Below are 18,656 nucleotides of genomic sequence, written 5' to 3' on the forward strand. Positions count from 1 at the left end.
GAGGGAAATGGAGGAATGGGGTGGCTGGAGGGAAATGGAGGAATGGGATGGCTGGAGGGAAGCTGAGGAATGGGATGGCTGGAGGGAAATTGAGGAAAGGGATGTCTGGAGGGAAGCTGAGGAATGGGATGTCTACAGGGAAATTGAGGAATGGGATGGCTGGAGGGAAACTGAGGAATGGGATGGCTGGAGGGAAGTTGAGATACAGGATGGCTGGAGGGGAAATCAGGCATGGGGTGGCTGGAGGGAAAACAAGGAATGGGATGGTTGGAGGGAAAATGAGGAATGGTATGGCTGGAGGGAAGCTGAGGAATGGGATGGCTGGAGGGAAATTGAGGAATGGGATGGCTGCAAGGAAGTTGAGGAATGGGACTTCTGGAGGGAAATTGAGATACAGGATGCCTGAAGGGGAAATCAGGCACAGGATGGCCAGAGGGAAGTTGAGAAATGGGATGTCTGAAGGGAAACTGAGGAATGGGATGTCTGGGGGAAATACAAGTATGGGATTCCTGTAGGGAAATGGAAACACAGGATGTCTGGAGGGAAGCCATGGAATGGGATGTCTGTGGGGAAATTGAAGAATGGGATGGCTGCAGGGAAATTGAGGAATGGGATGTCTGCAGGGAAGCTGAGGAATGGGATGTCTGCAGGGAAATGGAGGAATGGGATGTCTAGAGGGAAATTGAGGTACAGGATACCTGAAGGGGAAATCAGGCATGGAGTGGCTGGAGGGAAGCTGAGGAATGGGATGGCTGGAGGGAAATTGAGGAATGGGATGTCTGGAGGGAAGCTGAGGAATGGGATGTGTACAGAGAAATTGAGGAATGGGATGTCTGGAAGGAAGCTGAGGAATGGGATGTCTGGAGGGAAACTGAGATACAGGATGACTGAAGAGAAAATCAGGTATGGGATGTCTGGAGGGAAAACAAGGAATGGGATGGCTGGAGGGAAACTGAGGCATGGGATGACTGAGGGAAGCTGGAGGGAAACTCAGGTATGGGGATGTCTGGAGAGAAAATGGAGAATGGGATGTCTGGAGGGAATCTGAGACATGGGATTCCTAAAGGGAAATGGAGGCACAGGATGTCTGGAGGGAAACTGAGGCACGGGATGCCTGAAAGGAAATGGAGGCATTGGATTCCAGTTTTCCTGAAGGGAAACTGAGGAATGAGATGCCTGAGGGGAAACTGAGCTACTGGATGCCTTAATGAGCACAGAGCAGCTCATGGACCTGCTGCTGGATCCAGCCCCTGGGGCCAGGAGGGATGGATGCTGATGGTGATCCTGGTGAGAATGCACTGGGGAGGGCAGGGAGAGCCTGATCCAGGTGAGGATGCCCAGGGGAGGATGGGGAGAGCCTGATCCAGGTGAGGATGCCCAGGGGAGGACGGGGGGACTCACCTGACGGCAGTGGTGCTGAAGGAGGCGGAGGAGCGGGTGGAGATGTACGGGTAGTGCTTGGTGTCCAGCTTGTCATCGATGGCATCCTGTGGGCAGAGAGCCATGGACTGAGGGTCAGTGAGGAGCCAGGCACAGCCTCTGGCCCCAGAGCCCCTCGGGAGGGCTGTACCCAGGATTCCCCTCCTGGGAGGCTCAAGGGCATGAGCTGAGCAGGAGGTTTCTCCCCTGTGATCCCCTCCCTGCTGCTTCACCAGTGCTGGAGGGTTAATGCCACCCATGAGACCTTGGTGAGGTGCTGCTGCCCTGGGCAGGCCCCTCTGGCCCTGGGGATGAGGTTTAGGGGTGTCCTGGGTATGAAGCCACCCCCAGGGGGTTTGTGACAAAGGAAAGCACGAGCTCTGTGGTTTTGGGAATCAAGGTTGCTGAGGCTCTGCTTGTCTCAGTGCCTGGGAGCAGAGGCAGCACTGATATCCCCCCCTAAAATGTGGCTCCAGGGTCTGTCTGTCTGTCTGAGCAGGTGAAATGTCTGTGTTGGGGACTGCTTTTGGTGCCTGGGATCCCCCAGCTCTGCACAGAACCAAGCAGGACACCCTGATTTGAGGGGTGGGAGGGAGGGAGTGGGTCAGGAAAAAGGCAATGTCTGGAAAAACTCACTTTTTGGCTTTGCTCAGGGCTACCCAAGCACAGAGCTCCTCGGATAGCTCCTGTGGGTACAGGCACAGCTGTGCAGAGCTATCCCTGTCCCCTGGGTCAGCTGGGAACATGGGCAAGGCTGTGATGAGGCCACCCAGCCATGCCCATGGTGGTACACACATGTGGCACACACACAACCAACCAGTCTGTTACTGCATTTTGTGCTGCAGGGATGCCATGCAAGCCATACATCCTACCTGGGGCCAGCATGCTCGTGGAGGCCAGGAAAGCCCCCCAAAATATTCCAATCCCAGCCTGGAGGACCCGTGTCGGGGAGAGGTGTCAGGGTCTGGCTAGGAGCAGCCAGTTCTCTGCAGATCCCTTCTTGGGTGGATCTGGGGTCCCTGCTCTGCCCCCTCAGCCCTGCCCCTGCTGGCTCACCTCCATGATGTCCTTGATCACCGGGGTCCATCGGGAGAGCTGGTAGGTCTGCTCGCTGATCCGCTCCTTCCGCTCGGGCTTGCTGCGGCGGCGCAGGGTGGACTGGGCACAGGGAGCACAGGGACACCCTGAGACACGGGGGCTGCAGCAGGGGGACCACCCAGAGGGGTGCCAGGGGCATTCCGGGGGGGATTGTGGCTCCCAGAACAGAGTCAGGGTCCTCCCTCCCTCCCAGAGGGCAGCAGGAGGGGCACACTCACGTCTGTGATGATGGGCACCCCGAGGTGGGCCATGTTGGTGATGATCTCACTGTCCTCTGCTGGGATCTGGGCATGCTGGATCAGCTTGTTCAGGTTCTCCTCGGTGATACCTGCAAGTGCAACGGGGAGATGGTGTCCTGAGGAATGCCTTCCATGGGGTACAGTCCCTCCATGGGGATACAGCCCTTCCATGGGGTACAGCCCCTCCACGGGGATACAGCCCCTCCATGGGGATACAGTCCCTCCATGGGGATACCGCCCTTCCATGGGGTACAGCCCCTCCATGGGGATACAGTCCTCCATGGGGATACAGCCTCTCCAAAGGGATACAGCCCCTCCATGGGATACAGCCCCTCCATGGTGATACAGCCCCTCCATGGGGATACAGCCTCTCCACAGGGATACAGCCCCTCCATGGGATACAGCCCCTCCATGGGGTATAGCCCTTCCATGGGGTACAGCCCCTCCATGGGGATACAGCCCTTCCATGGGGATACAGCCCTTCCATGGGGTACAGCCCTTCCATGGGGTACAGCCCCTCCATGGGAATACATTCCCTCCACTGCTGCCTTAGGACACCCAGCCTGGCGCTGCTCAGGGAGGCAGGGCTGGGCTTTTCCATCTGGCTTATCCTGGCCAAAGCTGGGAGCTGCCTGCACCCACCCCTGCCCAGGTGTCCTCACCATTCTTCAGGAAGATGTAGAGCAGGATGATGCGGATCTTGTCATAGGTGCTGACGTTCCCATCCAGCAGGATGGGCACAATGGCCCTCATGGGGTCCTTGATCTTCTCGCCCTCGGCATCGGTGCCCATGGCCAGGTCCTGCAGAGAACACACGTGCTCATCCCCCCTCCACCCTGCCAGGACAGTGCTGCCAGGGATGATGTGGGGCTGGGGGGGCTGTTTTGGTACCTGCTCGACTCTGCAGAGCTTGTCCACAGTGCCCTGGTAGTGCTTCATGCAGTCCTCAGCCAGGTGCAGGTGGGTGGAGTACTGGGGAGACACAAGGGGCCACCCTTGCAGTGCTGGCAGCAGCCAAAGGTCCCTGTGCCACCACCCACGGCCAGGGACACTCCAGGAGTGTTGCCACCTCCTGCTCCCCGGGTGGGCCCAGTCACTGAACACAATCCCCCCTCCTCATACCTTGCTGAGCTCCTTTTGGTACTGTGGCATCTTCTTCAGCATCTGGGACAGGTCTCTCATGGTGGTCTGTGAGGGAAGGGGACGTGGTCACTCTCCCTTGGGGACTCAGAGGCCATGAGCAGAGAGGGGATGACCCCACCAAGGACTTCTGTGCCCATGTGATCCCCTCAGGGGGTTTGGTGACACCTGATGTGTCACTACCAGGTCTCCTCGGCTGCAGCTGAGGGACAGGGGGGATCCTGCAGCTCTGTGAACTGGAGTGTCAGGGGGACAAATCCCCCAAGGACCTTCCCCTGGGCCTGTCCTGTGCCTGGCTGGGGCTGAGATGGTCCTTTCAGCTCCTGGCCACTCCTAAATCCTATTTCCACCAGGGTCCCCTCACTGCCACCAACTCAGGGGCTCTGCAAGGGAACAGGCTGGGGACACAGGCAGCTGCTGTGGGGGTACACGGACCTTGTGCTGGGGGCAAACTGATCCCTGTGGTGTGCTGCCCTCCCAAGGAACCCCATTTCCCCAGCCCCGGGTGTAGGGCTGACACCCCACAGCCATCTCCCCCCATCAGGGACCCGAGTACCCTTGTCCCTTTGCAGAGGTGCCCACTGGGTGTCCCCTTGCCCACTGGGTGCCCCCAGGAGACTCCACCATGTGCCAGCCCATGGCTGAGGCCCCTGGATGCCCATCTCTGGCTTGGCAGAAGCAGACAGGTCACCTTATCACCCGTGTTCATCCTCTTGCTTGAAGAAAACTCCTTCAGGGACCGGGTCACCTCCCTGGGGAGAGGAGGAGGGTAGAGCTGTGAGCAGGGAGGGGACCCTCACAGAGGGGTGGGTGGTAATGCCAAGCCCATGTCCCACCCAGATGGCAAACAGTCCATGGGGACACTCACTGGGACACCTCAGCGATGTGTTTGTGGCGCAGGGTGACCCACAGGTCGTCATCCTCATCCAGGAGAACCTCCTTAATCCGGGCCTCTCCAATGCCACTTGTCTCATACCTGGGAAAAGGGGAGGGAGTGTCATGGTGGGAATGGGGCTGAGGGGGCACACAGCCCCCTCACTGCCTGGGCTTAGGGAAATGGGGGGACATGGGGGGTTCTGGGGGTACACTGGGGGGACATCGAGGCTCTTCTGGCTCTGCCAGCAGCAAGGTGAAGTTATTTCAACTCTCACCTTCTTGTACCCCTTCACCTACTAAATGCTGGGAAGGGGCCAAGGGCTGATGGCTGGAAAAGCCCCTTTTGCCCCAGTCCTGCCCACCCCACCTGCCAGACTGCAGGCAGGACCGGTGGCTCCCAACGGATGACTCATGATGGATGGAGGGATGCTGAGCTTCCAACCCCTGCTGGAGGGCTGGACTGGGGGTGCCCACAGGGGTGGAGGGGATGGCAGTGCTGCACTCACTTGTAGACATCGTTCTCGATGGGCAGCAGGTCGTAGCTCATGGCCTGGAAGGTCAGCTCGTGCAGCACCGGGGAAGCGGGATCGAAGCCACGGTCCAGGATGAGGAGCTGGGAGCGAGCCTTGTCTGGACCCTGTGGGGCCAGGGGAGCTGTCAACAGGGCTGAGGGTTCCACCAGCCCCACAAGTCCTCAGGAGAAGCTGTTCTGGGGTCCCTGCTCAGGGTCTGTGACTGCCCTGGGGCAGAGCTCGAGCAGGACTTTAGGAGCAAAGCATCACCCCCACACCCTCCCCCGGGGCACCATCCCCACTCACCTCGCCCATGGTGGGGTCATCAGCCTTGTAGGCATCCAGCTTGTCCTGGATGAGCTGTGCCAGCATGGCATTGTCCTTGTAATCCCTGGGGGAGGCAGGGGCACAGGTCAGCTCCCCAGGGCACGGCATGGGGAGGTGACATCACCTTCCCTTGGCTCGTGGGAGAGGGACCTGAGCAGGTTTGGTTGCCCATTCCCACCTCTCCTTGCTGAGCTCCTCTTTGCCGTGGCACCACTTAAGTCCCAACGCCCCCAGCTCTGCAGAGCATCAACCCTGAGCCTGTTCACCCCGAGCACAGACGTCTGTCTGTCCGTCCCACCACCCCCATGCCCTGAGCAGCACCGGGCACAGCAGGGCCTCACCCCTGCCCCGTGCTGGGCACACCCCCGGCTCCCTGGTGCTGCTGGGGCAGCGGGGCAGGTCCCAGGGGTGCCCCCACGCCGCCCTTACCCCCGGTACCGCACGGCTGGGTACTCCTTGAGCGTGGCACAGAGCGTGGCGATCTGCTCCGCCAGCCGCTCCAGGATCGGGTTCTTCATCTGCGCCTTGTGGGGGCTGTAAAAGCTCTGGAAGGAGTCGGCTGAATCCAGGGAGTAAACCTGGGGGGATGGGATAGAGGTCAGAGGGGGTGTCTGGAGGAGAGCAGCCCTGGGTGGGTTTGGGAACCAGATTCATGCCCAAAGGTCCCAGCTGAGCCTGAGACAGGGCAGCCAGAGCTCAGTGTTGCTCAGGGCATCCCTCAGGCTTTCAGCTGCCAGCTCTGGGCCCTGACGCCTTCCCCAGCTCCAGCTCCATGGCACAGTCCCTACCCTGATGGGCTCCCGGGACCCCAGCTCCAGCTCCATGTAAGCAGAGCAGAGCAGGAGACCCCCTACCCACAGCAGTCACCTGCTCCCAGGCAGGGAATCAGAGACCCAGGGGTGGCAGGGACACACTGCTCCTCAGCTGTGCCCCCAGTAAGGACCAGAAGCCAATTTGGCTGCACATGGAGATGCCAAGAGATGCCACTGCCCAGAAATGCTGAGGATTGAAGGGCTGATGGCACCGAGCGGGTCTGGCACCACCTCTCCCCCCGGACCCCCGTGTGCCCAGCAGGGGCACGTGGCACAGGGCCAGCTCCCTGGTGCCCTTGGCTGGTGGGGAGGCAGAGCTGGCCAACAGCAGCTGCTGGCATGGGGCCAAGGCAGGGCACCAGCCAAATCCCCCGGGGGTGGATCAGCTCGGGAAGTAATCACAGGAGACAGGGAGGAAGGGTTGAGCGGGGCTGGGGAGCCAGCCCGGGATGCAGAGCTGTTACACAAAGCCCCACGGGCTGGGGAAGGACCCAGAGCATCCCCTGGCAGTGCCATCCCCTGCAGCACTGCAGTGGGGACAGTGCCCAGCCCGGCCTCACCTGGGACTCGGAGGGGAGGAAGGCAATGTTGATCTCTGTCAGGGTTTTGATGACCTTGGCAGCACGGGACTTCACCAGCTCATTGAACAGGGCATCGGGACAGGCTGGGAGGGGGAGAGGAGAAGGGTAGAGCTCAGCATCCCTCCATCCTCCCTCCCTCCGTCCCTCCATCCTCCATCCCCCCATTCTCCCTCCCTTCATCCCCCTGTCCTCCGTCCCTTCATCCTCCCTCCCCCATCCCTCCATCCTCCCTCCCTCCATCCTCCATCCCTCCATCCTCCATCCCTCCATTCTCCATCCCTCCACCCTCCCTCCCTCCATTCTCCATTCCTCCCTCCCTGCTTGCTTGCACCCCATTAATGACTTTCCCCCTGCTCTGGGTACTCACAGTCAGTGAAGAAGACGTGGGCAGCTCTGTACTTGGAGGTGGGGGGATCCTTGAAGTCGTTGATGAGGGAGTGGATGGACTGGAAGGGAGAGGGATCAGCTGGGCTGGGCAGGGTGGCACCCTGGGCATCTCAGCAGCATCACCCAGCATCCTCCCTCCTGGCACAGGGGGAGCTCTGCTCCTCCATCCCACTGTCCCAGAGGCACCACCAGCCTCGCTGGAGCCAGGATGCTTCCTATGGGCACAGCTGCCCATCCCAGCACAGACATCCCACTGCCTCACCCTTGCCAAATTGCAGGCACCCCACCCCGTGTCCTCACCTTCTCCGAGGGGGTGATGAGATAAACGGCCTCCAGGCTGGGCAGCGGCTCCCGGCGCTTGTTGATGTCTTCCACAACTGGGGGGAAAACAGGGATCATGGCAGGGATCAGTGTGGGCAGGGGCACTTGGATACCCCACGGCTGTTGGATACCCCCCAGCAGCACAAAGGATATCATGGGGGTTTGATATCCCATGGCAGCACAGGGGATGTCAGGGTTGTTGGATATCCCATGGTAGTACAGGGAATGTCAGGGTTGTTGGATATCCCACGGCAGTACAGGGGATGTGGGAGTTGTTGGATATCCCATGGCAGCACAGGGCCAGCCCTGCCAACCCCTCCATGTCCAAAACACACCCTGGCACTCACCCCAGCCCAGCCCTGTGGTCCCTGCTGTGTCTGTGGGCACCTGGCCTGGTCCCAGGGGCCACTGATCTGTCTGTGCTCCCATGCTGCTGTTCCCTTGGTTTATCCTCACATTCCCTGCCAGGGGGGACCACCTGGGGGTGATGCTGTGGCTCTACCCATGCTGGGGCAGAACCCCGTTGCCCCCAACACCTCCCAGTGCCCAGCCTGGGGTTTCCTTCTCCTTTCTGAGCGTTGCAGGGAGCTATTTATTTACAGGGCCAACATAAAACACCACCTGGTCTCCTCCTTGGATTGAGGTCCTGCCAGGAGACAGGGTGTTCTGGCTGCTCCAGCCCCAGCAGGCAAGGAGGGACCTGTGGAACACCAGCCTGGCACCAAGAGCTGCGCACGAGCCATGGGAGGTGTGGTGGCTCCATCCCAAGTGGGGTAGGGCTGGGTGGGGGCTGTGCCCTCTGCCTTGTGCCAGCCTGGAGATGCCTCTGGTACAGAAGGAGGTTCTGCCCTTGCCACGGGGAGGTTTGTGGGCTGCAGGGAGCTGGTACTCACTGGTTATGCCCTCTGTCATGATGTCTGTCATCTTGCAGCAGGAGGAGAGCATCCGCATGCTGAGCTGGTCCACCACCAGCACCTGGGGAGAGGGGCTGTGAGGGGGGGGGCACGGCATGGGCTGCCCTTCCCCACCCCTTCCCCACCCTGGGGAACTCCCTGCCTGCACCTGCTTCATCCCTCCCACCCTCCTCCTCCTCTCCTGTCCCCCCCCCAAGGTTTGGTGCTCACCTTCCATTCCCCCTTCTTCTTCACTTTCCGGATCACATCGTGCATAATCTCTGGAAGAAAAGGGAATATGGGGAAGGGTGAGCACCACAGCTTCCACCCTGGGGCACCCCAGGGGCCATCAGCAGCAGGGGGGGCTGCGCCAGAGGCACCAAAATCCCCCACCCATGAGCCCCAGTGCCTTAACTGGGGACGTGGGGAGTGAGCCCCAGTCTCCAAGTGCCTTAACTGGGGATGTGGGGAGTAAGCCTTAGTCCCCCAGTACCTTAACTGGGGCTGTGGGGAGGGCATGGGGGTAGTTTTGGGGTACCCAAGGAGGGGCAGTCTCTCCCCAGCCCTGTTTTCCTCTCGTGCTTGGCACAAACAGATGGAGCCCAGGCTGGTGGGTCTGGGGGTCCCTCTGGGGAGCCTGGGGGCCACCCCACATGTCTCAGCCCTAATCCAAAGCGCCAGGAAAACAACAGCAGCTTAAGAGCTCCTTTTAGAAACAAGAATCAAGCAGCCTGAGCCTATTCCTTGTAATCCCTCACAATCCCATTTCACCTCCCGTGGCTGCCAGGCTTATGCAACCAGCTGGGACAGCAGGGACCCCTCAGGGACCCCTCAGGGCTGCTCCCCATGGGGTGGGGGTTCAGGCAACACAAGGGGGCCCTGCCAGAGGGATGGGGATGCCACCTTTGGGGCTGAGTTGTAGGAAGGGGGTTTCAAGCCTTGCCAGAGTCGGTATTGCCCTCCTGCCAGACACATGTGCTGCCTAAACATCCGTTTTGGGAGATGTGAGGTGCCCCCCAAACCCTGAAGGTCCCCTTTGACCCTGCTGTAGGAACCATCACTCCTCACAGAGCAGGGATGTGCCAGGGAATGCCCAGCTGAGCCTGAGGAAAAGAGTCTGCCCCATGTCCCTGTGCAAAGCTTCTCCCTGGATTCCATCCCCGGAGGGTTTTGCTCTGACCCCACCCCTGGTCTCAGGGACAGGGATGGAAATGCCCAATTAAAACCCAATTAAAAAGTGTTTCTAAATTAGAAAACAGAGGTGTGGGCACCCCACTGCTGAAGGTGTCACCCTGACAGCCTTGGGACCCTTCCTGTGGGAGTCACCCCCAGGGTAAAGCCCAGCACTGGTGCCAGCAGGGATAAAACAGGAGCCTGTGAGCATCTGTCTGTCCTGCTGGGAAACCTGGGAGCAGCCATTCCTCCCACTGCACATCCACTTCCTTCCCAGCAACATCCACCTCAGGGGAGCCCCAGAAGGGCCTTGAATTCGGGGTCCTGCCCGCCCTTGGTCACTCTCCAGGGGCAAAGGGGGTGCAGGGCAGCTCCAGGCTGGAAAAGGGGGGATGGAGGGTAACTGGGTACCTGAGCTGGGCAAAGCCCACCTAGATTCAGTCACCCACACAGCAAACAAGTGAACCAGGAAATGTCCTTGCCACGGGCAGGAGCTGGCAGTGAGGGCTGCCTGTGCATCCCAGTCCTGCTCCCTGGTGCCTGGCTGGCACAGCAGCGTGGCTGGGAAGGAGGGATGTGCTGGCATCCCTCCCCTCCCCTCCATTACTCACGTTTGGCTCCTTCCCCAGAGCAAGGATCCAGCAATAACAGCACTGTTTACAAGGCCCCATCCCACCCCACGGCCCCAATCCCAGCAAAGCACGGGGGGCCAGGGTGGTGCACCACGTGCCAGGCAGAGATCCCAGCTGGGAAAGGGGTGGGAAGAAGCAGCAGGCAGGAAGAAAATCCCTTTTCAGGAAGAGATCCTGCCCCTGTGATGAGAATGCTGCCCTGATCCAGGGCTGGGAGGAAGGAAGGGAGGAAGGAAGGAGGTAACGAGTATCCTGGGGCCCAGGGGAAGGTGCTGTCGGAGCAAAGGCTCCCATGGGTTGGTCCTGTGGTGCCCTCAGCACCCTCCACTTGCTGTGGAGAGGGAGGGATGGGGGGTCCAGGGTAGGGAAGCCCAAAAAGGGCTCCCAAATTGCTGCCTCAGCCACTCCTGAGCTTGTCCTCGCTGCAGAGGACATTTTGTCTCCAGTGCCTGGCTTTGTGGGAATGCTGTGTCCTTTCTGCACGTGGATGGGCTGAGCTGGATGGAGGATGCTCAGGAGGAGCACCTGCCTGGCTGCAAAAAGTGCTGTTCTGTCCCCCAGCCCCATCCTGGCACCAAGATGGGCCTCCCAGAGCAGGAACTGGGAGCCTCAGAGGGTGACTGCTCTGAGCTTTGTGGTTTCAGGGTATTCATGCCCTGGTCAGAGATGGGCCCCCAGGCACAGCTGTTCCCTACACTGATGTCTTCTCCTGCCTCCACCTTGGGTCAGATTTGGCTGCCAGAGGCAGCTCAGAGCCCAGGGAGAGCTGGGAAAGGGGAAGATCCACAGAGCATCCTCCAAAGAGGCTCCAGGGTCCTGCCCAAGGGCACAGACTTGAGATGAGTGTCACACCTGGAGGACACAGGGCCATGAGCTTTCCCTCCTGGGTGTCCTTGCAGCAGCCATCAAACCCCCAGCTTAGGGAAGAATGGTCTGGATTCCCAGGGGATTTGGCAGCTCCTCCATTCCCTGAGGTCCCCAAGTCACTCCAGGCCACCTCCCAGCAAGTGGTGCCCTCACATTCCTCATCAGTGGGTCAGATGTTGCTGCCCATGTCCTCAAATGGTCCCCAAAGAGTTTTTGGGCTCCAGCATCAGTTGGTGATGTTCACAGTCAAGCTTTTCACAGCCAAGCTTTTCACTGAAGATAAAACCACGTTTTAGGAATAAAAAGTACTATGAGCAATTCATGCAGCGCCTCCAACACTTGGCTTGTCTGGACCTACCACGTCACATCTATTCCTTCAGGCTGGAAGAATTTTAATTCCAATTTCTACCAAGAACAGACCACACAGACAGCTCTGCACTCGTCCTCCAACAGCAGAGCCTATGGATAGGGTAGGACAATTCCCCTGTGGGATGGAGAACCTCTGGAGCAACATGGCCCTAAAAGTTTTGCTCTAACCATGCAGGTGACACGTTTGAGCCCCACCACATCTTCATGGGACCCACCCCTGCAGTGAGACTTGTTCTTGGGGTGACATGTGCCATGGAAATGACCCACTGCATCGTGTCCAAGCAGGGCCACAAGTTGGTGACACGGTGGCCTAGTAGGAGCTGAGCCCATCCCTCCCTCCGAGAGGCTTAGCCCAGGTTATTTATACTGAGCTGCCTGGGCAGCCTTTCTCCAGCCCCGCCTTGTCCTGCTCGGGCATGGACACAGCAACTGGACCTGGGGGAGGAGGGAGCATCCCCTCCATGGCTGGTGCCCACACCAACTAAGCTGTGGCCAAGCAGGGCCTGTGCTGAGATAGACCCATTTTGGGATGCCCCAAGTCCATTATCCTGCTTCAGAACGAGCCTGGAAGCTGATGAGCAGCCCTGGTGGAAGCAGTAAAGCCTTGTCCTGGCCTCCACCCCACCCTGGGACACCAGGCCAGCGGGGGATGCTGCAGCCAGGGACATTCCAGCTTTAGTGCTGGCCCCAGCCTGTCCCACACCAGCAGTGATGGCCAAGCCCTTCCCTCCTGGAGCAGTGAGACCAAACTCCTGCTGCACAGAAATGCTCCTTCGCTGCCACACCCTCGGAGCTCCCCAGGGCCTGATGTGGGACAGGAAGATGGAACTGCTCTGTGGGCATGGACTGCCCAAGGTCCTACAAGGAAAAGTGGCCCCAGCCATGGGCCTTTCACTCTCCACACGTTTTGGGATCCCAAATCCCTGAGCAGTTCCAGAGAGCTGGATCACAGAAATCCACAGTGAGGTTTGCTCAAGGTTTGCTCAAGACCCACTTCTCCTAAAAAGCTGTCAGGCTGCATCTCCCAGACGAACATGTTTGGCTTTGGGTTGGCCTGGCAACTGCTTTTGTGCTGGTTCATTAACTCATTGCTCAAGACAGTGTGAATGTTACACTGATACAACCACGTCTGGATGTAGTGGAGCACGTCCCTACCTCTGAACATCCTCAGCCAGGGCTCTCCAAGCACCAACCCCAAGCTGTCCCAAATAAAACAGGCATCATGGACCACAGGATGACAGGAATGGCACTCAGTGACCATTCTGACAGGAGATAACTTCACTGGCAGGAGGCCAAGCCCACCTGATGTCCTTCAGCACAGCTAAGAACCACCCAGGGATGGTTTGAGCCTGGAGATTGCTGTGCCCATAACCCAAGCAAGACTCAAACATCTCCCCTCCAGCAGTCCATGAACACCCACTCATCTCACTGGACTGTGCCCACCTGGACCCCTCAGCCTTCCTGGGGGACACATCCCTCACGTGGGAACCTGCTGCTCCAGCTGCAGGAGGTCCTGCACGGGCAGAACTGCCCAGGCTGAGCTTCATCCTCCTCTCCCCAGCCCTGGACGAGGTGAACTTCAGTATTCCCACATCCAGAGCAGCACCACACTCTCCCTCCCGCCTGCTGGTGCGAGTGCCACGTGTTGAAGCCACGCTGAGCAGTGTTTGTGCTGCTCTGGGGACCTGTGTGGCTCTGCTGGGGCTCCAGAGTCACGGATTAGTCACACTAATCGTAGTAACCTGTGATTAGTTCCTCCTTTCCCTATTTGAACTGCTCTCCTGGAGGATCTGTGTATTTATACCTGCTGGCCACAGCCTCGGGAAACCTGCACAGCCTGGAGAGGAGGAGAACAGAGACCTGGAGGTCTTGAACTCTAGAAGTTGAGTGACACGCCCAGAAGTAAAAGAAGGGAAATGAAATGCCTGCTGACACCCATGAATCACTGTGACTGCCCTGGAGAAACAGGGTAAAAATCACAAGGGTTTTCACTGCAGGATCAGGCACGTGGTGGCATTGTTGGGGTGTCCTGGGCAGGGCCAGGAGCTGGACTTTGATGGTCCTTGTGGGTCCCTTCCAGCTCAGGATATTCTATGATCACTCCTGGCAGTTTCCTTGGGTCTGCACAAGGATCTGGGAGTTTAGCAGGGCCTCTGTTCAGGTAGAACCAGTGACCCACAGACCTTCAGGTCCCTGCTGAAGGCATCACCTTGTGCTTGTCCTCTCCCTCTGGGTGTTTCCATCCCCAGCAGACACTGTCAGTCCCTGGCTGGCGGTGGCTGTAGGTGCTGGTGGGGTGGCCAATGTTGGTGGTGTTTCAGCGCCAAGAGGAGCCCAGAGCTCTCCTGCAGCAGGAGAGCACACATGGGGTGTTGGGGTGTCACAGTGACCTGGAGGGGAGGTCACCTTCTCCCAGGGGTGGGTCACTCTCTCCTACAAGTGTGGTCATGACTTTTTGAGCCAGTTCTGCTCTGTCTTGAACCACAGTAGAGAAAAACCCCAACACACTGAGGCTCTTCAGGCTGGGCTTGGTGGGAATCCAGGCTGGGCTGTGCCCACAGACACCAGGCACAGGCTGATGGATGGCTGAGCTGCTCCATCTCTGAGTGGTCTTCACCGTTCCTTTAGTGGCCCAAGGTCAAACCATCTGATGGGCTCCAGAAAAGACCCTCCAGCACACATGTCTGTGACATCCATGTGTCTGTGTGTGCACAGGGTGATGTGGGAGCCCACAAATCACTGCACCTTCAGCCTGATCTATTTTTGGACTCTCCAGAGCCAAGTTCCTTCCCTGAGCTGTGAGTTGGTGGACGCAGCATCTGCTCCTCAGCGTGCAACCAAAAGCCATGTGACGATGATTCTCCTTTTAAATGTGTGGATTTGGTGGCAGGAAGGAGGGAATCTCTCCTGGGACATTCTGCCCGAGAGGTGCAGGGGATTTAGACCCAGACCACACTGTTCAAGAGGGAAATATGTCCTCTGTGGCAATGGTTTTTTCAACCTTGCAGACACTGGTGGGTGGATGCAGACCTGCCAAGCTGAGGGTTGTCACTCTTGGTCACCTTCCGTGGTCACATATGGGCAAGAGTTTCTCAGCTCCTGGTGCAGAGCGTGGTCTGGAGACTGAAAATCCTCTGCAATGCCTATGAAGGTGAGTCCTGAATTTTGCATCTGTTTTTTCAAGCTTTTCCAACATAGAGCTGGCACTGGAGGTGAGACAGATCCTGGGGACAGAGCTCCAGGCCCCAGCAGAGGCTTTGCCAAGCTTCCTGTACCGTTCCTGTCGGGCTGGTGGGCTCCAAGGAGTTGGAGACTGGGTGGGTGGGCTGCCCAGGATGCAACTGGCTTCAGGGTCTGCTCCCATCCGTGGTGAAGGTAGGGCACAGAGACTTCTCCTCCTCACCCATCCACCTCTCCATCAGGCTGGGATCATGCCCATGCAGGCAGGAGGATCCATGTGCATCCCTGCAATGGTCCCACTGGCCCAGCAGCCCTGAGCCCTTCGCTGCCTCCTCTTCCTCTGCTTGGCAGAGGCCTTGCCAGACCTGGGGCAGCACACAAATTGTATCCTGGGCACTGAGCTGGGCTCAGAGCACCCTCCACGAGCGGCATCTGGGCCTGGAAGCTCCCTGTGCCCACAGCACGGGGTGCTGGGAGCTGTGAGGTGCCCAAGCAGCTGGTGTGAGTCACGTAGCAACCACCCTGCAGCAGGTCCCCAGGGCTGTGCCCCGGGGCTGGCAGTGCCCCAGCCCTGCCTGTGCCTCCTCCCTGTCCCTGGAGGTGCAGCACAGCATGAACTTGGCACCCTGAGTCATCACGTCCCAGCACACCCAGGCAGGGGTGGGCCCTGGAGAGGCACAGAGGGGGACATGGGTGACATGATGGGGACAAGAGCGACAGGGCAGGCAGTGGGTGCTGTCCATGGGTGCTGGGGGCCTCATCCAGGTGGGATTTAGCCGTGGGGCTCCTCGGCCTGGCTCTGGCAGGAGGCCCCTGGCACAGGTCAGCTCTGTGGGAGGCTGCCCAGGTGAGGATGCTCCGTGGGAGGATCAGCTGGTGTCCTGGGGGAAAGGTGTTTTCTTGCTGTCTCTGCAAGGCAGCAGAGCACTTCCCTATCCCAGGGCTCCTCTGCTGCTCCCAGCTGTCCCTGACAGCAACAGGAGCAGGAGAAGCCTTTGGGGAGGTTGAAGGGGTCCAGGGTTTTGGGATCCAGCACCTCCATAGGTTCCAGCCACACGTCCTCCAGCAGTCCCCTTGGGTGCAGGTACTGCCTAGGTGTCACCCCTGCAGCACAGCCTGTCTTGCCTCGCTGCTGACGGGTCAGGGAAGTAAAACTAGCCTCCTCCTCCTCCTCCTCCTCCTCCTGCTCTCCAGTGCAGGCTGCTGCAGGAGAGCCAGGACCAGGCTGGGCAGGGGAAGCTCGGGGCAGATTGCCCTGAGAAGATCCAAGGAGCCCTGGGGCACAAGAGGATGGAAGGGATATCCACCTGGTGGGGGGGTCAGATGAAGATTTAGAGATGGGTGTCCTCACCCACGCTTGGGGGAGATCTTTCCAGCCAGCACCAGGACACAGTGTTTGGTTGTCCAGCGGGGCTCGCTGGGAGGTGGCACAGAGGGAATACAAGGCACAGCAGAAGGAACCTGGTCCTCAGGCATCACCTCTGGGGGCAAGTGCACTCAGCTCCAACCCCAGCCAGTCCTGGAGGGATGCAGCTACCACTGCTGGACGCTGCAGGAAGGTGCAGGGACAGCCCCCCCAGCAGACACCCCACAGTTCTGAGGGGGTCACCAGCCAGCTCTGCCCTTCTCCGGCAACACTCGCCCACCTCACCCCCCTGCCCACCGCCTGCCACCTCCTCAGAGGCCTCCAAAACCCGTCTTGTCATGGCACCAGCTGGTCAGAGGAATAATCCGGGTCTGGAGGGAAGCCAGGGCAGAATGCAGCTCCAGAGGGGGGGCTGGCGGAGCGAGCCATGGCAACGCGGCAGCATCCTTCCCATCCTTCCCTTCCTCACGAGGAGGGAACCCAGCAGAGATGTCCTGCCTCAGGGTCAGCCCCAGGCTCGGACCTCCTGCTCCTTAGGAGCAAACATCTCCTGCAGGAAAACCTCCAGGGAGTCCCAGCCCGAGGGCAGGCTGGTGCAGCGGGAGCCAGGGAATCTCGTGCCAGCCGCACCGGTGCCCAGGGACGTGGGGCAGTCTGGAGAGCAGGCTCACCCTAACTCAGGGGGAGCAGCTCCCCCTGAAAACAGCCCCCCCAGGCGGGCACTGACCCACCAGGCCCAGGAGCTTCCCGTGGCAGCACCCTGATGCCCGTGGGAGGGCAGGGCTGGCCCCCAGGGTGCCCCTCCAGGGTCCCATCCCTCGCTCCTCTGCAGCATTTTCCCTGCACAAACCCCGCTCCCTCCTTCCACCCACCCACGCTCCCCCGCCAGCCCCGCTACGGCAACTGATGCCCGGCTCTGAATTATCATTTTTTTCAGTCTGGAATGATTTTCTTGGGGGTTTTTTTGTTTTTGTTTTTCCCACGGAAAGAAGGGAGCAGTTTGTCACCAAAGCCTGGAGGGAAGGATTGAGCCAGATTTCCGTGATGCTGCCTCGAACCTCTGCGTGCCTGTGTGTGTGTCTGTGCTCCCCCCCAGCCTGCTCCAGCGCAGAGACAATGAATGAAAATCAGGGACACGCAGTGGCGCTGGGCTCTGTCCCCTCTCTGCCGAGGGCACCGGAGGTGGCCCTGCCAGAGGGTGCGTGGGCGACGGGTCCATCCCCCCCCCCTCGCCGCATCCAACCGGGCTGGGGGCAGCTCCTCTCCCCACTTCAGATGCGAGGGGACCACCCCCCTCCCCCAAATAAATCACAGCAAAGCACCCGATCCAACCTCCCCCCTCCCCGAAGCCCATCCTGCAGCACAGACACACCGGGGCACTTCCCTGCCTCTCCCCTTCCATTTTGGGCTCTTATCCCCATTGCAGCACCGGGGGGGTGGAGGGGGGGGGATGTCGCAGCCCCCCATCCCCGGGGGGGGGGGTGGAGGTGACGGCAGGGCCATCAACCCACGGGAATCCCTGCGCTGTTCCCCCCCCCACCCCCGTAATCCCCCCCCTCCCTCCCAAAAAAACACCACCCACCCGATCACACCACCAGCCCCGGCCGCGCCATCTGCAGCGGGCGCGGGAGGGCGGGGGGGAATCACCCACGGCCACGGACGGCACGCCAAAAAAAACCCCACCAAAAACCACCCCAAACCAACAAAATAATAATAAAATAATAATAATAAAAAAAAAAACCCGGCCGCGTCTGGCCACGCTGCCACGGAAATAAACCCTGCGAGAGGCGGGGAGGAGGAGGAGGAGGAGGAGGAGGAAGGCTCATGGCTGCGGGGGGAAGTTCCCACCGGTTCCTGCCCTTTCGGCTTTTCCATTTTCTCGTTTGTTTTTTTTTTTGGCGACGCGGAGCTTTTCCGCCGTAATTCTGCCCCGGGGGAAAGGGTCGCCCCCCTTCCCTCCTCCGGCCTCGGGTGTTTCGGAGAAAAACCCCCCCTCCCTCCGCGCTTCCCCCCGGGAGAATATCGCCTTGCAACAGCCGGGAAGGAGGAAGCGCAGCCGGGGAACGATCGTGCCGTGCCCCCGCCCGCGGCTCCCGGGAATATTCCCGGCCGGGAATAGACCCCCGCGGGATGCCCGAGGCAGGAGGGGTGGGTTTGGGCTTGGGGAGGGATAAGAAGGAGGGAGGGGAGGGCCACGGCGGCCCCCCGGATGGGGGGAGCAAAGTCACGTCCGGGCAAATAATGATAATAATAATAATAATCATCATCATGGAAATAATACCAAAAATTAAAACAAAAATCGCCGTTTCAGCGGGATTCGCTGCAGAACAAAGCGGGAGGGCCCGGCCTGGCACTGCGCTGGGGGTGGGGGGGTTCAGGGGGGTGGTCTGCACAGCCCTGTGCCCCCCTCCCGGGGCTCAGCCCCCCCTCCCCGTGGGGCGGTTGTTTGGGGGGCACGGGGGGA

General features: G+C 59.8%; 1 protein-coding gene across 3 annotated transcripts in view; it reads right to left on the reverse strand.

Moving 5' to 3' along the window:
* The window catches only part of STXBP1 (syntaxin binding protein 1), a 30,957-nt gene that overhangs the window by 3,754 nt on the left and 8,547 nt on the right, over positions 1 to 18,656 (reverse strand). For 2 of the 3 annotated variants that reach the window (XM_027650130.1, XM_027650128.1), the window contains exons 2-18: positions 13,256 to 13,262; positions 8,837 to 8,886; positions 8,606 to 8,687; positions 7,692 to 7,768; positions 7,372 to 7,450; positions 6,984 to 7,087; positions 6,041 to 6,189; positions 5,591 to 5,675; positions 5,279 to 5,409; positions 4,765 to 4,872; positions 4,588 to 4,648; positions 3,879 to 3,944; positions 3,648 to 3,728; positions 3,419 to 3,557; positions 2,736 to 2,845; positions 2,476 to 2,577; positions 1,402 to 1,487 (exon numbers count right to left, since the gene is read on the reverse strand). In XM_027650130.1, coding sequence (XP_027505931.1) covers positions 1,402 to 1,487; positions 2,476 to 2,577; positions 2,736 to 2,845; positions 3,419 to 3,557; positions 3,648 to 3,728; positions 3,879 to 3,944; positions 4,588 to 4,648; positions 4,765 to 4,872; positions 5,279 to 5,409; positions 5,591 to 5,675; positions 6,041 to 6,189; positions 6,984 to 7,087; positions 7,372 to 7,450; positions 7,692 to 7,768; positions 8,606 to 8,687; positions 8,837 to 8,881 — 1,505 coding nt within the window. In that variant the 5' untranslated portion in view covers positions 8,882 to 8,886; positions 13,256 to 13,262. Of the gene's footprint in view, positions 1 to 1,401; positions 1,488 to 2,475; positions 2,578 to 2,735; positions 2,846 to 3,418; positions 3,558 to 3,647; positions 3,729 to 3,878; positions 3,945 to 4,587; positions 4,649 to 4,764; positions 4,873 to 5,278; positions 5,410 to 5,590; positions 5,676 to 6,040; positions 6,190 to 6,983; positions 7,088 to 7,371; positions 7,451 to 7,691; positions 7,769 to 8,605; positions 8,688 to 8,836; positions 8,887 to 13,255; positions 13,263 to 14,073; positions 14,080 to 18,656 lie in introns of those variants that run through there. The other variant, XM_027650129.1, reaches the window with a different exon arrangement.

This window comes from Corapipo altera, unplaced genomic scaffold (genome assembly GCF_003945725.1).
Source record: "Corapipo altera isolate COAL_440 unplaced genomic scaffold, ASM394572v1 268, whole genome shotgun sequence".
NCBI lineage: Eukaryota > Metazoa > Chordata > Aves > Passeriformes > Pipridae > Corapipo > Corapipo altera.